Genomic DNA, 21607 nt, shown 5'->3' on the forward strand with positions numbered 1-21607 from the left:
TGACTAATAAGAATTGGTACTGTATAGGAATGGTAGTGACATTTGTCCGATCATTTAAGGGTCACAATGACCCCAACGTAAGTATTTTCAATAGTAATGCGCTATTAGTTTACATATAGGCGCCAATTGTAGGTAGTCTGCAAAGAATTTAAGAAAAGGTGGACTAGAATAAATTAAAAAAGGATTTAAAAAAGGTGGACCTTCTAATATGAAGGCTTTACACCTTAAATTATTCGAAAAGATTGAATTTGCTATATTTTTTAAATGATCCGATTTCCCAGTTCAGAGCTAATGCTGGGGGAATGCACTATATTTTATATAGGCAATTTAGGCTAGGTAATATATTTCCATGATCGCTTTTAAGAACCTAAGTTTATATGTAATGTTTGTGTGGTTGACTGCTTAATTTTTTACTCTTGGCATAAATTTATTTACAAAAGTAAACAGAGACGACAAACACTACGATTGAATATTGATGGCGTATATTTCGCGGAGACTCAATCATTTAAGAAGAAGGGACTGCACCTGATCTGTGCCATTAGAATTGACCTTAGTGTGCTTCTGTCTTGACATAATGAAATTGATTCCGTTAAAATCCCCTCCAAAACATTTTCTTCAACATCGATTTTAACTATAAATAAGCGACGTGGCGCGTGTCTATTTCCTTGCCGAAAGTTGTGTGAATGTTTATATGTACATATGTATGTAATCAAAAAAGTGATAATAAGGAACATAAAAGAGGGCAACAGCGCCCTATAGGAACGAAAACATCGCATAGCATGGCGTCGACGCTATAGGGAGCGAGCGAGTGAATACGCGCACCACCACCCAGTCACATTGCCAGCAAGAAAGAAATTAAAATAAATAAAACAAAAAGCCAAGCAAGAGCGAGAACAATTGCACAGTGCACCAATACATATGTAGGCAGATCTACAAACGAATAAACGTAATGCCAAAGTCGGTCTGTATCGAATGGGAGGCGGTTGGGTGGCAAAAGGCGAAAGCCGACAACGATTGACAAGAGCACACAGTCTTCACATACGAATGTACTTGCCAACAAAAAACGTATTATTGTTGGGGTTGTGAATGTAAATGTAATGAATAGTGAACACGAGCTGGGATTTTAATGCACAAATGTTTGAGTGTCAGTATATTGTTGTTGTCAGCATAAAAGCTCTCCAAAAATATTCATACAAAAATAGGTACCCCAACATAATGCTAACGTAAGATGTTGTTGGTTGTGCCGAAGAGCGAGAGAGTGACTACCTATCGAAGGCTCCGCTTACTGAGCGCCACTCAAGTAACGGTGGCGCACAACAGTGCATGAGGCATTGCTTTTGCCATCGCTTGCACCCGCCATTGCCATCTCGTTCGCACAAGTAATCGGAAAAGAAAAACTCAGTTTGTCATTTGCTTTTTTAATTTAAATATTAAAATGTTTTCCCAATAAATGTGAGCGACGGCGGCGGCGCCAACTGTCTGTTAGTGTGCTTGCTGTGCGTGAGTGTGTGTGTGTGAGGATGTGTTGGAGTGACAGTAGGGTTTCTATGTGTAAGGATATGGAAGCTTGTGAACACTAAAATAGGTACACGCATTTTCTTAGTTCAATTTAATTAATATAATATAATAAATAAATAGAACTTTTTCGTATGAAAAAGAAGATTCTAAAGTTTGCTTTGAAATGCATTAACAATAATAATTAATTATATCAGAATATCAAAATATGAAATTTTTGCATTTCGTTATCAACAGCGTTAATTTTTTTTCCATCAAATCTCGAACTGAGCATACATTACGTACATACTTTATTTTTTTATCTGAATGAAACATCGATTTGCGCATTTGTACATTCTTAATTTTCTGAATTCAGTTAAATGTAGACTTAAAAATTTTCACAAAAATTCTTTTCAATATTTGTATGTATTAAAGTACATGTCGAATGGCGAACTGAGGAAAGTATTTGGGATTATGCTGCCATTATCCTGACTCTGGTTTGGTTTTATGATAATTATCATTGCAATACTTACATACTTGCGGTAAACTTTGAGCAAACAAGGGAATTTGTTTTGAGCTAAGTTTTGTTGTTAATTGGAGTTCATATTGCCTCAACTGTTGCCTGAAATACCACAAACACATTCTGTTCAGATCAACGGTTACTTCGTGTATACTGGCTAAAGATATTAAAACACGTTTTTAAATTTCATAAAGAATTGTAAAAACGGTAGCAATGGTTCTGTTTGAGGTTTGCAGTTCGATCTCGTGGTCCTTTGTGCCCCGTAAGCAATGGTTGCTCCGTTACTTCACACGCTACTGTATTACGCTACTGGAGCGTTTGCTTCCTGTGTATTTAGCACTATAAGGAATTGATATTCTTTTTATGTTTAATTTCCCACAGCTCCATTTGAAACTCTTAGTTTTATAGCGCATGATTATCTTCTGCCTTTTATAAGGATGTGCTGATCTTTTATGTTGAATTTCAACTTTAAAGTTCCCTTATATAAACTTACAAATATACTTTCCTATTTTATTTCTTTCATGCTGGACTAGGGTTAAGAAGGGGCTGTATATAGTTTTTAAAGACTTTACCGTATACATAAACGGCAGGCGTTGGTAACCCTACATTCATAGACAAAAATAAAGTACCTTCAAAGGCAACTTATTCTTAGTATTGACGGAAAATTCGTAGTAAACTTCATAATGATAAAAACCGCTATGCACCAATTAGTGCCAGATCTCGTACGTTGCTCCACAATATAGTTTATTGACTTCAAATTGATAGCTAGGCGCTGAGCGTCGAGATGCATACTCGGTGGAAAAATGTGTATTTGGCGAAAATATTCGTCATTTCCAAATGACGCCTATCCCCCTTTCAAAACAATTAAATGCAGGTTTGTGTCTTCAGAGTTTTTATATAAAAACTTTAAAGATTGTTTAAGGTTTAGATTTTTCTTTGCCCAATTTCGTTCAATCCAGCTGCACTGTAGCCGATGGTAATTACCACAAGTATGAGTACGGACTCCGCTCTTTGCATAGTATTCACTCAGGTAGTGAGACAGAGATTTGGAGCAGTTATTGTTGCGTTCAATGTATGGGAAATCTGATCGATCTGATTGTATTTAGGCAACAAGAACTGTTTTTTATAATACTTGCCATGAAAAGCTCTAAATAAAACCAATCTGCCGTTCGGAGGCGGCATGAAACTGTAGGTCACTCCATTTGTAGGAAAATCTAAAGACACACATCACAAATAGAAGAAGGAGCTCGCACAACACACAACAAAGGGTGTAAACGCGAATTATTAATATTATTATTAAATACATATACATTTTTTGCTTTCCCATTCCTTCTCAACATCATTCTTATTTCCTGACAAATTATACGATCAGCCCCGTATCCCAACAATTCTGTGAATTTCCACACAATTGTCATTTCAGCCTGCAAATGTTTTCTGCAACTGGCAGCGTATGCGCTCGCACCCCATCCTCCCACAACTCAAAAACAAGAAAACAAATCGCAAACAAAAATATAAAAATAATACGAACATTCGTAAAGCAGAGAAGTAAATAAAAGCGCATGTTTATTGGCGCAGCCCACCTGCTCGCTACTTTTGACGAAAAAAAAAAACACCGCAAGGCTTGTCGTTGCTGAGTATTGAGAGAGAGAGAGCAGACTGAGTGAAGCTGTATATGTGGTGCGCGTAAACAGGGAGTGTAAGTGAGAGCACAAGTGATGTGCCACAAACAGCGCCAGGTGCGAATGCGATGCCAGCTACTCAGGCATACGGAACAATACACCCATGCGAGTACAGTGAATGAGTGTGTTTGTGAGCGGTGGAAACGAAATGATATACGAAATGATTGCCTGAAAAAATAACCCAAAGGAATTGCAAACCAATAGGAAGAGTAAGAGCAGCTGAGAGAAAAAATAAAGAAATAAAACAAATAACAATCATATTCGAAACGGCAAATTGGAGAACAAATAGTGAGTGTATATGGTGAGCGTGTAGTGGTGAATGGTGTAGATGGCCGCAGGAGCGCTTGTAGTGGTACGCAGACCCACTTTTATTCAAATACCCATATATATTTGCGCACATTATCCACATATGTTTCATATCCATTTCGTTTCAAATAGCTTTTATTATTTGAATGCTTATTTTATTTTCAGTGAAATTTTGTCTGCAGGCGATTTGTGTTTATTTCTTATTTTTTTTTGCTGATCCCCCTTCAACATCTTCAACGTTTGAGTGTTTGGCGTATTTTTTGTCTTCCTTCCACACTTGGCATACGACTACTTTCAGAAGAGAAAACGAAGATTATGCAGCGCATATTAAGTGATATGTAGAAATCATTCGTTTTCGAAGTGAATTGATGAAAGGGGAGTCAGTAGGGGTATTGGGCATCAGTTGCTGTCACTGCCTCTGCCAATGTCGCTGCTTTCTCTATTACTGCCGTTGCTGCCATTGCCTTCTCTGCTTTCCTTCGACCAGTGGCAGTTGTATTTATCATTGCCGTACAAACGTTTTTCGTTGGTCCATTCGTTGATTTGTTATGTCTTTTTTTTTTAATATCAGGTATTTATTTGGTGTAGTAAACACCTCTGTTCCCTTTATTGTTAGTTTTCTTTCGTCTATTTAAATGTGTTCGTATACATATGATGCATGAACAATTATCTAGGCGTGTATGTAGTACAGTTATAGGCAATAAAATATTATATTATTTTATCTTTTGGTATGATTCAATATTGCATGCATTTGATATCATTCTAATTTTAAAGGGGATGTTTTTTATATTTGCAGTTTTCTGGTATGATTGAATTGTATTCTTGAATTTGCAGTAGATTAAGATGCTTACAGCTCTATACAGCTACTTCGTGGCATCGTCAAATTCATTATTAAATTAAATATGGAATAGTCCACATACTGTGAAAAAAAATGCCTAGCTTAACATAAAGTTCACTTGGCGCGCTAACAGTAGGGAACGTTTGCGGAATGGAATGATAAATGTAATATCAGTAGTTTCAAGGGCCAAACGTTATGTTCGACGGCTCCCATGTTCTAAATTCAAACCAGAGTAAAATTACGCAATGCCCATTTGTCAAAGTCTTTGCTATGTATAGCAGTGTACGTAAATCTATAGCCCCACCTCATTAATATCTGCCTCCTGAAAGGAATTCTGTGCAGTCTGCTCCGAATATTCGGTAGTCGTCAGTAACTACCGCAGAATTAACAGGTATTGGATGTGTGATAATTGCACTATCGAAGATAGACGTTCCACTGCTAGAATACCTAATTTCCAGCATTAAGAGTGTCTATCTGCATGCGCTGGAATTCACTCTAGAAATTTCTATGCCGCAATTTCAAGAGCGTGTTTTTCCAAAGTATCGCATTTGTTTCTTTTTATTTTGAATTGACTAATGCAGCTTTATATGACAACCTATTTTTTCCTACTTTTTCGTAATGCACGCTGCGTTGTTGAAATATTACCTCTTAATTAAAACTTGGCGGTCCCTACTGGTGGTGGTAGTAGAGAAAAGGACTTCTCTGTATTGAAGGGATTAGGAAAGGATAAGAATAGCAAAAAATATGGCTAAAAAGAAAGCAACTGACGTGCTTTGCGAAAGTCACCCAAAATAATTTAGGTGGTTATAGTATAAATCAAGACGAAAAGGGTAAAGAAGCGTACCAAATGTATCGTCCATACATATATACCACTAAAAATGTTTTCTATAGGGATGAGAATTTACTATGAAGCCATGCGGTCATCAACCATAGTGTTCTTCTCTCAATTGTTTCATCTTTGCCTGAAACTCATATTAACTAAATGTATAAATGATTGCGAAAATATGTATGTATTGGAATTTAAATTAAGTAATTTTATTGGCGGCCGCCGTAGCCGAATGGGTTGGTGCGTGATTACCATTCGGAATTCACCGAGAGGTCGTTGGTTCGAATCTCGGTGAAAGCAAAATTAATAAAAACATTTTTCTAATAGCGGTCGCCCCTCGGCAGGCAATGGCAAACCTCCGAGTGTATTTCTGCCATGAAAAAGCTCCTCATAAAAATATCTGCCGTTCGGAGTCGGCTTGAAACTGTAGGTCCCTCCATTTGTGGAACAACATCAAGACGCACACCACAAATAGGAGGAGGAGCTCGGCCAAACACCTAACAGAAGTGTACGCGCCAATTATTTATTTATTTTTATTTTATTAGCTTCTTAAAAATTTATTCATTTTCTTCTCGCATGTATATTAAGCACAAAACAAGAAGGCAATGTCGTTCGGCTTTTTTTGCACTGAAAGGAAGATTCTATTTTTGGAATAACCTTTGGAATTCACAAATGCTATATTCTTATTAAGGTATTTCGAATTATAAAATGTTTCGGCATAAGTTGCGTAATTCTTATAATTTGTTCCCGACTGTATGTAAAGAATTTTTAATGTGCATACATCTTTAATTTCATGCCATTATATAATAAGACTGTATATAGCCAGCTTTTGACACTTTTATAAACTACATTTTTCAGCTGCTGCTTGCAATATTATTGGTATTTAACTTTTTATAATACAAGAGGGCACACACACATGTGCACACATAACACACATACCACAAGTATAACAGCAAACATCTTTATAATCTTCTTTTACAATATCTCCTCTGCTAGCTGTTTCATTTTTCATTTCATATATTGGTTTGCCTTCAAGCCTTTTTTGGGGTTGAAATTTCACACAAATCCGCACAATCCACATATTCTCCCCATTAATTTCGCCTGAAGTATTGTCATTATAATTGTATTGTTGTGTTGTATAAATACAGTTCGTTGCTTGTGGTATTTTTTGTTGTCGTTCCGATTCCATTTCAATTGCTGTTGAACTGTTTATTTGTTGTATCATTTGCTGTCTCGCATGCACACACATAGCACTCCTATTTTTTGTCACCATTCACATGCACATACGGGCGCGACATTCGATTCAAACGCATACGCCCATCTGCCATGCTAACGTTCATTTCCATTCCCATTCTCATAGCAGTCTCGCATTCTCATTCGTATACTCGCATTCGTATTCGTAATTCACACATTCGTATTGAACACATTCACAGTCGTAAAGAGGATAGGGCGATACGAATCGGTCGCAACGCAATCGTAGTGTCACAACAACATCAAATGTATAAAGCAAACACAACAAGTAAACAAGCAGCAGCCAACTTTTTTGTACCTGCAGCAAGTCTGCTCACCTCTCCCCAACTATACACACATAACATAATTTCCATTCCATCCGCTCTTCTGCCTGCCATGCGCTCACCTCCGCTGCTACTCAACACTTAACACTTAACTCCTCGCCACAACCATTTTTCAACATATGTATCAATGTATATACTTCTTTTATCCCACATCAATCCCCTCTAACCACTTTAATACTTCGTTGATATTGTACCATTACAGAATGCAGAACAGCCACAACTCCAAATACATACGAATGCAAACACACAATTACAGCTACAGCTACAGCCACAGCTACACTCCGTCCATATCAAAAAATTATGCAGTTGCAGATACAATTGGGGAAATGTGTGTTGTGTTGTTGTGTTGCGCCGCTCATGCTCGCGCAACGGCAGCCAGCACACATTTCAAATCGGTTTCATTACGAATTTGTCATTCGTAAGCGAAGGTAATGCAATAAAAATTTTGCTGTGCGCGCTACTCTACAACTCGTTCTGTTCGCCGTCGCGTCGCGTTGCCGTTGCCATTGCCATTGCTGCTCGTTCGTTGTTTGTTCGTTCGTTGGCTCATAGTGCAGGCAATTTGGTTATTCGGTTCACGTTATGAATAATCACTGATAGAGATGGTTATACGGAGCAGTATTGAAGTGAGTGTATGTGTGTGTTTATGTACCTACATGGAATTAGTACAGTGTGTTGTGTTGCATTTGCCGTCGCCAATAGGCGGCATTCGTCAAGTGAGCGGTGTCAGCAACAGCAACTGACAAATAATAATCGGTTGGTGTTAGTGCGGATTTTTGTTAAATCAATTTGCGTCAAATTAATTACAAATGCGTTTGTGCCTTTTGAAAACTTGAAATGGTGAAAACACTTGGAATTGTTACAATTCAAATCTATTCAAATGAAAAGTTAAATGTAAGAAAAAATTTGTGCGGAATATGGCGTGATTTTAAAAGCGAAATAAATATTTAATTTCTAAACAATCTATAAGTGGTCATGATATATTATATGTATGCACGTACATATAAATAAGAATTTGATTTAAAAAAAAGTTTCTCTGCGGACTGAGAGAAGGAAATCTTCAAATTCAAACTATAGCTGTCGTATTTATAAAAAACCAAGAAATCACTGAAAACTGCTAGATATCTATGAAATGTTTTCTAAAATGGCATTATACAATTTTTTCTAACATGCCACTGCTAGCTAAGCATTTCGTTGATTATAAAAGTCGCACACGGAAACAGCAATGTAGCTTTGCTATGCCTAAAAATTATATTCCTTTTACTTTATTTGAAATTGAATTATTTGTTCCTAGAAAACGGCACGAAAATACAGATTAAATATTATTTTAGTAATTTTTTCCAAACTGCGATTTTATTTCGTTGCAAATACGAATTTTGTTTCATTACCCTAATTGTCGGTAAGGACAGGTGGCTTAACATTTTCCGAGAGAAATTAATTCAAAGGCGAGATATACACCACAAGCCATGCACGGATCTCATAATTCTTGATCCATGACAATTTTTTAAGGTTTTCTGAAATTAATGGCAAAAACGCTATCAAACAGAGCAAATAAGCTCTGAAATTAAAAGTGGTCGATATGTCGATTATAAGATTGTACACTATTTAAAAACCTGTTACACATACACGTTCGATTTCACAAAATATTGCCACTAACAAAATGCTAAACACAAGCCTTTCTGAATTTGAAATACCTCAAACGGGTTTCGTTTCGTAGGATCTTAGTCGTTTTTTCGCGTTATTAACGTTTTGCACTTCAAATTTGCATAAGTACAGGAATGTAAAAAAAAACTAATTTGTCCAATCTAATGATAGTAGAGCGCATACATGGTTAGCAGGTGGTTAGACTAAATTTCGCTAAAAATTTAAAATTTCGCTAACTTTTCATCATATGCGTAAACGTAAAAAAATGATTTACAAAATTATTAAAATAAAGTACTAATTTATGAAAACAACTGCTCGTGCGCGTCTATTTATGATAACAAAATTAAAAATCTTCAAATATCGAATATCACTGTTAAGTCAACAAACAATCCATCCATCTTACTCACACAGCAAGCAGCGACAAATGAAAGTCTACAGAAGTGAAATAACAAAAAAAAACCACGACAACAATAGCACCATTAGACAACCAATGCTGGCTGGCTACCTACCTTTTGTGGCTCCCTTAAATGTCGCCGCCAAATGCATACATCTCACGAGCTCCACAAAAGTACCCTAAAGATTGCACCCCCTTTGTACTGAAATTCGCGGCAACCTACATAAATACTACTCCAATTCCAAATGTAATTCCAACTACAAAAACAACCCTGAATTCACTACAAAACATTTTCATTACTCACATCCCCAACCCCAAGTTTCAAATTAAAAAAAAAAAAAAAAAAAAAATCAACTGCAACCGCAATTGCTTCCCCTCTTCCAACAAACAATTCGATTCAACTTCCAATACGTTTCGATCTAGCAGCGAAATCGAATCGACCCGAATTGAATGGATTCGGCAGTCGCGCAGCAATCACATTTCTCCCATTTCCGACGCAACTAGCTGAATGTCATTCGCCGCAGTCGCTGCTGCTGCTGCTGCCAGCGATGCTGTCACCACTATCATTGCTGCCGACGTTGGGTCCCAGCGTCATGCTCGTAGACGTCTCTGTCGAAGTTGCTTTTTGCAGTTGTCGTATTTCCCTCTGTGAATTTATTTGTTTTTTTTTTTTCGTTTCTGTTCCTTCTGCAATTGCGAATGTATATGTAATGTAATTTTTGTTTGTCCCTGCTCTGTATATGTGTATGTATGCATATTTGTTTGGATGTATTTATGTGTGGATATATCCGCGCATTTCCTCCTCAATGCCATTCCATTACTGTTGTTGCTGCGTTGATGCGACTGACTGTGACTGCTTGCTGATTGTGTATTTGGGCGGCGCGCCACGCGTCTATTTACTATGTGAGTATTATATTCGTATTCGGAATCGCAATCGTATTCGTATTCACTGTGTGTTTCTGTGACTGTCTGCAATCATTTGTTCTCTCATACGCGCAGTGACACGTTAACGGTGCGGTAGTTGGCTAATTTTTTCGTTAAGAACGCGCGCTTTGGTAGATATTCCGGAATTGAAAATCAAGAATTCTTTGTGCTTATTAGAATTGCGATTTGGAACAGTTTAAGGGATTTGTATGGATTGTGAAATTAAATAGTTGTTTTTTTAGTTGCCGTGCAAATGCGTGAAAAGTGAAAAACTTTGATGTGTGCAAAAATAATCATTGAATAAAATTTAATATCTAACAAAGAAATTTAATATCTAACAAAGAAGAGCTGCTATTTATAAAAAAAATGCCCCGGAATTACTTTTAATTGAAAAGAAAAAATGAAATAATATAAAGAACTTTTATCGATAAGTTTTGAAGGCTGAAAAAATTCAAAAATAAACAATAATTTAATAGAAAAAATTATATTTTCCAAGAAAATCTACGAAATTAATAAATTTTTGAAATGCGCTTTTTTTAAGTAAACACTTTCTGAAGTGTTACAAAATGATAATTAAAAAAAATATTATTTTAAAATATTTTATTTAAAAATAAATACAAATTAGTAAAAATTGCGTTGCTTCAAAAATGGTAAAAGTGCAGTTTTTTAAGTATGCAGCTACTTGGGGCACCTAATTTTGTGAAACACTTTTGCATGTGAAATATTAAAATTCAGAGTCCATTAATTTTTCCAAAATGGGCCATTTAGGAAATTATCTATGTATTGGAAATGGGATAAAGAGATAGTTATAGGAACTGCTGGGGCTTTGAGAATATCATCCACGTTTGTTTTAGTATTAGTTTATACAAATTTTTGCTCAAATGGTTCAAAACTGTTTTATGGTCGATCTTTAACTCCTGGGCGATGGTACGACTACTAAAATGTCGGTCCAATTCGAATGTTTCTGTGATTTTAACGACATTTTTCAAAAAATGGCTGAACGGGATCGACGAAACCAAAATTTGACCATTCCCAATTTCCGCGGCCTGGCTAGCAGTTTCGCCTTTATCAAAGAAAATCTGTAAAATGTTCCGAGTTTTTTCTTTGTTGAGTTCCATTGTTAACACCCTGTAACGCACAACTGAACGGAAGAAACAAAAAACAGCAAACGTTTTTTTTTAGTGTGAAATGTCACCTGACAACCAGCATAAACTTTAAATTCGTTTTGCTCGATACTTTACGACATATCGATCACTTTAGCCACCTACCTAGAAAATAATGGACTTATTTTTCCCCAAACGAATATTTTATGCATAAGAAAATTTGAACAAATTTTGGGAATTTCTTTAGTGCTCAAAAATCAAATTGATTTGTTTGTTAATGCCGAAAAATATCAGAAGCATGGGCCAAGCACTATATTGGAATTCAGAAGGTGTTCGCAAAGTTTGACCGTCCAAAAATATCGTCGTGGGGAACGGTCCAGAAGGAAGTTGAAATGTCAGGAAAAACTTGGAACGAAATCAAACTTCTTGCAAAAAACCGCACCAAACGGAGGTGTTTTACTTAGGCGCTATGCTCCTGTGGGAGACGCAGGAACTGATGATGATGATGATGCCCCACACTTAGCGTGGCTTAAATGTGTATGCGTCATTCTATAAGCAGCATAATTTTTTTTAGTTCCTCAGACCGTATTAGAGCACTAAAGAAATATTAAAATTCGACTAGCATTTTGGACTAATATTTTGCTTTTCTTGAGATTATTTACATAATTTACATTTTTTCAGTGAATGTGATAAATACAAGGTGGCGCAAAATTAATCACCCTGTCGGTATATTTGCTTCGCACGTCCATTATATTTGCCAATTGTGAGCTGCTATATACCAACAGACAAGCAATGGAGTGCGTAAAGGGCAAAATAAAGATTTTTATCACTTCAAATAATTTTTTTTTGTTTAGTAAAAAAGTGACTCAAAAACCAAACGAAAACTGTCTAGTAGTAGCTTGAATACTTTGCTGGTATGCAGAAAAATTATATATTATTATTATAAAAAGTAGGGTCCACGGATCTAAAGTAGAATCGCAATGCTTTGGCAACTCATTTACCCAAGTTTTCCTTTGGTCCAAGTTCATCGAGGCTCGCGCTTCGTTTCTTGGTCATACCCTTTGATGGCATCGTCGAAGGCAATTAATGGGTTAATCGACTTCGGCGAGAGTTTGTTAAGCTGCTATAACAACAGGTTATATACAGTTTATGTAGTTTGCGGTCCTCGTAATCGTGGAAAGGAAATTTGAAAAAGTCGAGCCAAGCTGCACCGAGAGATTGGTAACTCCTAACACACGCAGGCTAGAAAAGCCCACTGTATTCAAAGCCCTGGAAAGTAAAAGAGAATATAGTCGAGGAGGAATCGAAAGAAATAAATAAAAAAGAAAAAGATAGAACAGAATAGACACAGAGGCAGAGATGGATAGTCTTGTGAGAATTTGCCAGATTCCTTTGGCAAATCTGAAAATATCCTCCAGTTTGAGAGCACGAATTTTACTCATTCCCATAACATCGGCGCCCAAATTCGTAGCCCTGCTCTAGCATAGGCAGGACACTCACAGCGAAAATGCTCAGTGCTATCCGCCTGCTCTAAGTAAGACAGGCAGATCGGGTCCTTAATAATTCGACTGGTGGTCATATGCTGACCCCATGGATTGTGTTCTGTAATAATACCGACCATCAACCGAATGTCTTCTCTTCTTATTTTAGAAGAAAGTTCGACAGTTTTCCGTGCGGGCTTTAATTTTATGTTAATTGCATACAACATCAGTGATCCAATTACTGATTCCTGCCGCACTGATTCCGATGCTCGGCTCTAGTCCCTGTGGGGTAACCACTGATTCGCAGTTGACTAATTCATCGGTAATTTCATTTCCTATTTCTGACTTCCACCTGCTGGTATACGTGAGATAAAACTTGGTAGATGATAGAAAACGTTTTTCCTAATAGCAGCCGCCCACCGGTAGGTAGTTAAAAGTCACAGAGTATATTTTTGCAATAAAAAATGCCTCATATAAATTATCCGTCGTTCGGAGGTCCTCTGTTTGTAGGATAAGGGAAAACATAGCCAAACAATTAACAAATTATACAAAAGTCCACCTAAAAAAGGCCAATAACCTCTGCTACTAATTACCTTGATTTTCTAATATGTTTGTCTATAATGATATTCATCATCATCATCGGTTTTTGGTTCTCTCATTGAAACATAGCACCTCAATAAAGTACCGCCATATGGTTTTGTTTTCTTGCAAGAAACTTAATTTTGGTTTTTCTTTTCTGTTACTGGAACTTCTTTCTGAACCATTGTACGCTACGATATTTTTGAGTGATTTGCGGGTTTCAGTTCAAGGCTTGACGACAGATTTCATTTACGTTCTTGCGAAGCGTGCGCCCAATCCACCTCCACTTTCTAAGCTCTATCAAATTTGCAATCGTTTTGAATTTTGCATTTCTCGTACAAATCTTTGTTGCTGCTAGTGTTGGGCCACCAGATCTTTAATATTCTGCGCAAACAACTGTTGGCATAGCTTTGAATTTTGTTAACAATCCAATTGTTTGTGAGCCTGGCTGCCGATCCACACAAGAAAATTGATAGAACTTTCTTTCTTCTTCTTCCCCTTGATTGGAGCGATAAACGCTTACGCGACTTTAGCCGAATTTTACAAAGCACATTAGTCATTTCTCATTTCTCTCATTGTGCTAATCGGCTCTAGTTGGAAACACTAAGTGAAGCCAAGTTCTTCTCCGTCTGACCTTTCCAATGGAGTGGAGGCCTTCTTCTTACTCTGCTACCATCAGGTGGTACTGCACCGAGCACTTTCAGACCCATCGAATGCTTTTGACATTCTTCGTCTAGTTATTGTGTGATCTGAGAGCTCAAAGTATAACCACACCAAGATTGGATAAATAAAAATTGTTTCTTACCTCTACACTCAGCTCCTTGGCTCACTAATCGCATACTCGCATGAGTATTTATGTATGCATGTAGAGGGTCATCAAATTCGTCGATTTATTTCTGAAATGGAGATGATAATTTGAACTAATCAAATTGTAAATCAAATTTTAAAATCGTGGTGTGTCTTTACGGTTAGAAAATTATTCGAAAGTTCAATATATCTACTTCATAAATGAATCCTAGAATACTTGAATTATTGTAATACCTACTAATATACAGATTAACGATTCCACTTCGATTTTTTCATTTAATTGTGGACTTAAGTTCTAGGTAAACCTGAACGTGGACACTAGAATTTTCATATAATTTAACCCAAAATCATGCAAGCTGAATTCAGCAGCATATTCAACTTACCCAACTCTTTTAACCCTTTGCCTTGAAACAAGGTGCGGGAGACGTCATCCAACTCCCGTGCCTAAAATGAGAACCTCGCATCAGACACGTGAGGACTTTTTCTGGTCAAAAGTGAGAGCTTCGTATAAAATACGAGATTGTTTTTATGCACGCGAAAAACTTTCATCGACAGTGCCACGCCCAATAGTCGCTCGATTCATAAGGCAAGGGGTTAAAATACAAAGAAAATCGTGATAAATATCATATAAATTGCCATCGAATTGCCACTATTTGAAAAACTGCACATTTTATTTTAAATTAGGACTAAAGAAAGTCCACTAAAATAATAAAAAAAATCTATCAAATCTTGTTTTACAGAAAGAGGTGTGATTTATTATTAAAAACTTCGAAAACTCGAAATTCGTCACTTCGCCTATTTGCTTACTAGTGAACTCAATAAATACTCTAAAACTATCTCGAATAAAAGTGAAGTGAAGTGCAGTTAAAACGTAGCGAAAATGAAAATTCTAGATTTCAAAATCAACTGAAAACTAAAAGAGTTTTCATATAGCAAAACAAAACAAAAAAAGCAAAGAAAAAAACAAAGTAAACAAGAAAAAACACAAAATAACGGTCGTCACAAAAAAGTATTGCATGTGACAAAGCATGGATTCTACCGCTATTGATGCTCATTCAATCACAAGTGAACAAAGTGTCGCCTCCTCTTCCTCCTCGGCGCTGCACGCCGCCGTATTAACGGCTGTTAAGCGCGAACGTTCACCAACACCAGTTTCGATCGGCAAGGCAATGAACACCATTTCAGTGGCAACCAATCTCACAAACAATAATCACAATAACAACAACAACAACAATAATAATAACAATAGTCCACGTCACAACAAACTGAGTCCCAGTTATCATCACAATAATAACAATAACAACAGCATCCTGTTGGCGCACAGCATGAATCCGACAGCGCTGCTGATGCATCATCAGCAACAGCAGCAGCAACAACAACAACAACACCAGCACCAACAGCAGCAGAATGGCACACGTGATGGGAATAGCAGTCGCGGCGGTAGCGGTCCCGGTGGCAGTGGCGGTGGTTCATTAAGCGGTAGCATTGGTGATGAACGCCCCTCCAACGGACGCCTTTCACATACCGGTCGTGGCTCCAGTTGTTCGCCAGCCAGTTCACCCACACGCCATCCCAACGCCGTCAGTCCGGTGACATCGCTCAATCATACGATGATGCAACAAATGCAACAACAGCATCACCAACTTAGTCCACCACCACATGTGACGGGCGTGCCCACGCCCAATGGACTACCCGCCGGTTTGCCTCCGCGTATGCCGCACGGCCTACCACCACATTCGCTGGGTTTGCTCAATTCACTACAAATGATGCATCACGCCTCGCCACTAGAATTGATGGCCGCTGCACATCATCATGTACCGCCGCGCTCCTACAATAGTCCGCCACCGATTTCCACCTCAGATCCCAGCGCCAACGAATGCAAGCTGGTGGAGTATCGTGGGCAGAAGGTGGCCGCTTTTATAATTAGCGGTGATACGATGCTTTGTCTACCACAGGCGTTTGAGCTTTTCCTTAAGCATTTGGTGGGCGGCTTGCATACAGTTTATACGAAGCTGAAGCGGCTCGATATTGTGCCGCTGGTATGCAATGTGGAACAGGTGCGGATATTGCGAGGACTGGGCGCCATACAGCCTGGCGTCAATCGGTGTAAGCTGCTCTCCTGCAAGGACTTTGATGTGCTGTATAGGGACTGCACGACTGCCAGGTAGGTGGAATTAGTAGTAAGCGACTAAAATGGTGCGGAATTGTGGATTGAAAGCGATGTTGTAGATCCAAAATGTGTGTGTGTGTGAGGGGTTTGTGATTTTATTTATTCTGGTCATATTTCATGGATATCATCAAGATTTTAAAATCATTCCGTTATAATTAATACTCCTTTGTCTCGTCAACATATTTATTGGACACTTTGCATAAAAAAAAATTGATGTGGTGTATAAAATGTAGGTAAAAGGTTTCCAGATCCCTATGCTTGTGGCAAGTCTCTGCTTCCATCCAACTTCTTTGACTTAAGATACACCTTGCGACCCAATCCCTGAAACATAAACTTCAGCGGGTTAGGGGGTTAGAATTCGCCGGCGGTAGCCGGTGCCCGTCGTAAGAGGTGACCCACACCCTAGCCTGCTAGTTACGCGCATTAACTCAAGGGTAATAGGCTGAGCGAAAAAGGTACAAAAATGGACCCCATTAGAATTGAGACCAGTAACATCTTAATTATTGCAAACTGGCAATTGGAGAGGTATGAAGTTTGACATGGGCTGGTTATTGTGGTATTCTTCTCTTGATGAAATGGCTCCTGGATTAATGCCACGTTAGCTTCCGTCCCGCTAAAATTTTGGCAGGCCTCAGGTAACGCTCTCTAACCATCACCAGGTACTTGGTCGTTTAGGTTCTGTTGAACCTTTCCTGGTTAGTGCTGGCTGGGTTCTGAACACAAATACTAACCATATGTCTGTTTTGAGCGTGTCAGAGAGCTTCCTCTGCAGAAGAATTGTCCAATAATGGCTCGGAGCAAACCGCCGCCCAAAGTGCCACTTTCTAAACGCACAATGGTGTTTTGTGTATGATGTGAGGGTTATCGTGGCGTCAAAAGTGACAAGTTTGAAAAATAGAGTTTATGTAAAATACTTCGGCCTCATAGCCTATGCTAGAGCAGGGCTATGATTTTCGGGCGCCGATGTTATGGGAATGAGTAAAATTCGTGCTCTCAAACTGGAGGATATTTTCAGATTTGCCAAGGAATCTGGAAAACTCTCACAAGACTAACCATCTCTGCCTCTGTCTTTATTCTATTCCACCTTTTTCTTTCTGTTACTTCTCTCCTTTCCTCCTTTCCAGGCTGAGTGTTTTAGGAGTAACTGGTTCATTTTGGCTCGCCTTTTTCAAATTTCAATCTCTTAGCGCATTGACTGCCAGGCAAGCAGGTTTTTTGTATGGCATGGCTCAGTTTGACGGAACTGGAATCTTAAAAATCCTGAAAATTGCATTAAAATCTTTCGCAAATAAGTAGGTAAAAACCTATTCTAAAAATATAAAAAATCGTATGCAACGTCGCACGAAAGTGCACCACAAGGTCGAATGGGAAACTACTTCTGTCGGAGGTAACACATGGGCTGAAAAGTCACGGGCCTAACAAAGAAAACATGTTTTATTCAAAATTTGGCTTTATTCATCAACGACTCATAATTTCCATCAAGAAAAGCGTAACCATTCCATTCATGACTCGAAATAGGCCTCAGTTTCAGTGATAACCTCTTCATTCGAGCGATATTTCTTACCGGCGAGCATTTTTTTAGGTCTGCGAACAGCCATTAGTCGTTGAAAGCCAGGTTTGGCGAATACCTTGGATGTAGGAGCAACTCGAAGTGCAATTCAAGTAGTTTTGCCACTCTTTTGCCATCATCAATACGTTCTTGTTTTTGGTCAACGGTGAGCGACCGCGGCACTCACTTTTCACAGAGCTTTTTCATAGTCAAATGCTCATGCAATATAAAGCCAAGACGTTCTTTTGATATCTCTTCTTTTGATATCTCTGTCAGCTAACTCACGCAACTGCACTTTTCGATCATTCAAAACTATTTTGTGTATTTTTTTGATGTTTTGTAATGTTATCGTCTCATTTGGACAATTGGACGCCCACTGCGTTGTGCATCATTGGTGTCTCTTTGTCCACGTTTCAAGTCAGAAACCATTGTTTTATTGTTGTTTCTGATAAAACGGAGTCCTCATGACACATCTCAAGCCATTACTTCGCTTGACCGGTATTTTTTTCCCATCAAGAAGCAGAGTAAAATTAAAACACGAAAATCTCTTTGATTCATTGCTTCGAAAATCACAAAAGTAGCTTCACTTTCAGCACCATAACTCACGAACTAATTAATAGAATATCATGAAATTTTGGCGGTTATCTTTTCAAAGTTAATAATAACTGAAAATGAAGTGAATGCAGTAAAACAAGTGGCCCGAGACTTTTAAACCCATGTGTTATTAGTAGTCGTATAAAAGCGTGCAACATGGCCCTCAATGTGTTAAGAGATTCTCCAATGGAGAGCCGCGATCTTGTATAACTGAACGAAATGTGCCACAAATATAATTTAACCCCTGAAGAATGCACAAAATCAATATAGAATGGACACTTATCGTATGTCAATATGACGTTCTTTGTGCTTGAAAACTCCGTCGTTATTTTTCAACACAAAAAAAATCTTTTCTCTGCATTAAATAAGTAGACGAATACTAACTACCTGGAAAAGTGGGTATTGGAAAGTTTCCAACCGGAAAAACAGTTGACAGCACACGCATGCCGGTTACATGGACATGCAATAAATAAAAGCAAAAATAGCAATAATTGTTGCAAAATAGCGGGGAAAAAATCGCTAACAAAAATAACAATTTGAAATGCATAGAACATTTGACGAGGCCCAAGTGAAACTAGAGCAATTATACCAATGAAAATACATACATACATACATATGTACAAATGTCTATGAGTTGGTAAAAATAAATGCTCAAAAATATTACATTTGCCTGTAAATTTAATAGTTGTTACTTGCAAGTTGCTCTTTGTTGCATTGATTGCGCACACAAAACGGCCAAAGCGAGGAAGACTCCTATGCATGGCATGTAAATTCGTTTGCATTGCGTATTTCCGTTGAATGTCATCGCGAACGAGTGTCCAACCAAGCGATCGAAAAACTTTTGTGATTACCTGGCAAATAAGCGCGCACACACACACACACACACACATGCACCAGCGTGCCAGCCTCTATGTTGCTATTGTTGGCTGACAAGCCGCACTTATTCTAACTCACGGTCGCATGTAAACGTTTATGTGTTTGTGTGCGAGTAAATCTAGCCTCTGCTAGGGCGTGTGCGTGTGTGTGCAAGGGACGTGCGGCTATGGCGGCGGATTTTCGCTGGTAGGCAAAATTGCACACTTTGACATTTCGAGACTTGCAATTGGTTTGCGTTTGCTATTTCATTTGCCTGGATGTGTGTGTGTGTGTGCGTGGAAAGTAAAATAGCAAAAAAATGAAAACGAGATTATAATTGAAGTCATTGCTGCAGCTCTACTCTATTTACTTTGATTTGCTAGTCGCACGCAATTGTGTGAGCACCACGCCCATTTTTTTGCGATTTGCCTTAGAAGTGAATGCGAGTGTTTTTTGTGTGCGTATTTATGTGTGTGTGTGTTGTGAGCCGCTAGTATTTATTGATTCTCATTTTAATTTCTAACAAAGCGGAAACAGGAAATGAGAAAATTTTCGCATTCAGTTCACGATCGACATGCATAACTAAATCTAATATTAGTGCATTGATTTTGCTTTACATTATCCCTACATTCGGGCGATAGAATAAATTGCGTTATTAGCGCATTCGCCTCTTAATGGAAGCCAGTTGTGAGGAAGGGATATACTTTAATTTTTCTGGCGCAGAAGGTTATTACAGCTAATGTGATCTGATTTGCAGACCTACCGATCTCAAATAAAGGGTCTTGCAAAAGTGGCGCTTAGTTGTCAGTAGTGAATAGTTCCTAGACGATACTTTTTTATGTAATATTTGATATTTATCAAGTAGACAGATGCACGCACAATAGAACAGCGCATTATATTTCTTTAAACTTATTATGAATCTTCCACTTCTTAAAAAAAGGAAACCACATGGAATCCCTATGGAAACTGGCAAATTAAGTATAAAAAATAATAATCTCCTGGAGGTCATTGCATAACCTAACCTAACCTATTATGAAGATGCTCGATCTTTAAGAATAACTTATCGCAAAATTCGTATTTTGTTTTGGTGGTAATATTCATGCGACGAACCAAAGATTGGTGAAAATATTTGAAGAAACTGGTTCTGTCGAGGATAGGAAAAGAACTGGCGGATCAAAAACGAGACAGTCTGTTGGGAATAGGGTAATGCTGCTGTAGCGCAAAATGTAGCTGATCAGCCTTCAACATCGATATCTCGACGTTCTCAAACATCGGGCCTTCATGAATCAACTCTTTGGCGGATTTTACCTGTAGACGTGCTCATGATGGACATTTAAACGATGTAATTTTTCGCATATTATTATTAAGAGCCGTATTTGAATAAATATCGATGTCCATGGAAAACAATTTTCCTATGCGTATTTGATAAACGCTTTGTATTGCCATATCTACTGCAATCCTGACATTTGAATAAAAGCAGTTAAACCTAAAAGAAGTGTCTACATTTTTACATGTTGTGTTTTAAAACAACATCTATGCCTGTCTTCTGAAACAGTCTTTATTTGTCTATGAAGCGATATTTCTGTACTGTAGCAAAGGCCCTTAAAAAAGAAATTTTCAGATAAATAGGCAAGGCAAAAATAATTGAACTGAATGAGTTAATATTTTTAGTCTAACGCCAATGTGCAAGTGTAGTTCATAGGCATACTGAGATGGTACAGGTTTAAAAAAAATAATATTTAGCTTGTCAGTTTTGATTTATTGTGATTCTCGACCACCGAATGAGTCATTTGTGAGATCATAGCTACCTGTACGCAATTTAGCATACTAAATTGTTACTGACTTGGAGCAAATCCGTATGCGACCTTTTCTCAGCGAGAATACGAAACCAATTTTAGGTGCAAATATTTCGCTTTACAGAATTTCTAATGAAGCCTTACCCTTACTACTCAATGGCCGGATACAGCGAAAAGATTTTTAATTACCAACTTTCCAAATCTAGTAGAGTAGAAGAGAATGCTTTCGGTCATTTGAAAGCAAGGCTTAGAAGAATTCGTAAAGGCATTGATAATGGCATCAAAAATGCAACGCCAATAATAAAATGTTGCTGTGTTTTGCACAATTTTCTAAATGAACGTAATGATAGCATTAACAACAAATGGATCCAAAGCCAAACAAATTTCGAATTCGCAAATCTATACTCAAGACCACAACTTAAGCGCAGAGCACAATAGATAATCAATCGCTTCGTTTTTATCTTCCTTTTAAAT

At 37.9% G+C, this 21607-nt stretch overlaps 1 protein-coding gene across 6 annotated transcripts in view; it reads left to right on the plus strand.

Annotated features, from left to right (window-relative positions):
* The first annotated feature begins 7660 nt into the window (after positions 1-7660).
* LOC128863714 (uncharacterized) overlaps positions 7661-21607 on the plus strand; it is a 100307-nt gene continuing 86360 nt past the window's right edge. For 4 of the 6 annotated variants that reach the window (XM_054103011.1, XM_054103014.1, XM_054103015.1 and 1 more), the window contains exons 1-2: positions 7661-8131; positions 14910-16333. In XM_054103011.1, coding sequence (XP_053958986.1) covers positions 15198-16333 — 1136 coding nt within the window. In that variant the 5' untranslated portion in view covers positions 7661-8131; positions 14910-15197. The remainder of the gene's footprint in view (positions 8132-14909; positions 16334-21607) is intronic. The other 2 variants (XM_054103013.1, XM_054103012.1) reach the window with 2 other exon arrangements.

This window comes from Anastrepha ludens, chromosome 5, assembly GCF_028408465.1.
Source record: "Anastrepha ludens isolate Willacy chromosome 5, idAnaLude1.1, whole genome shotgun sequence".
NCBI lineage: Eukaryota > Metazoa > Arthropoda > Insecta > Diptera > Tephritidae > Anastrepha > Anastrepha ludens.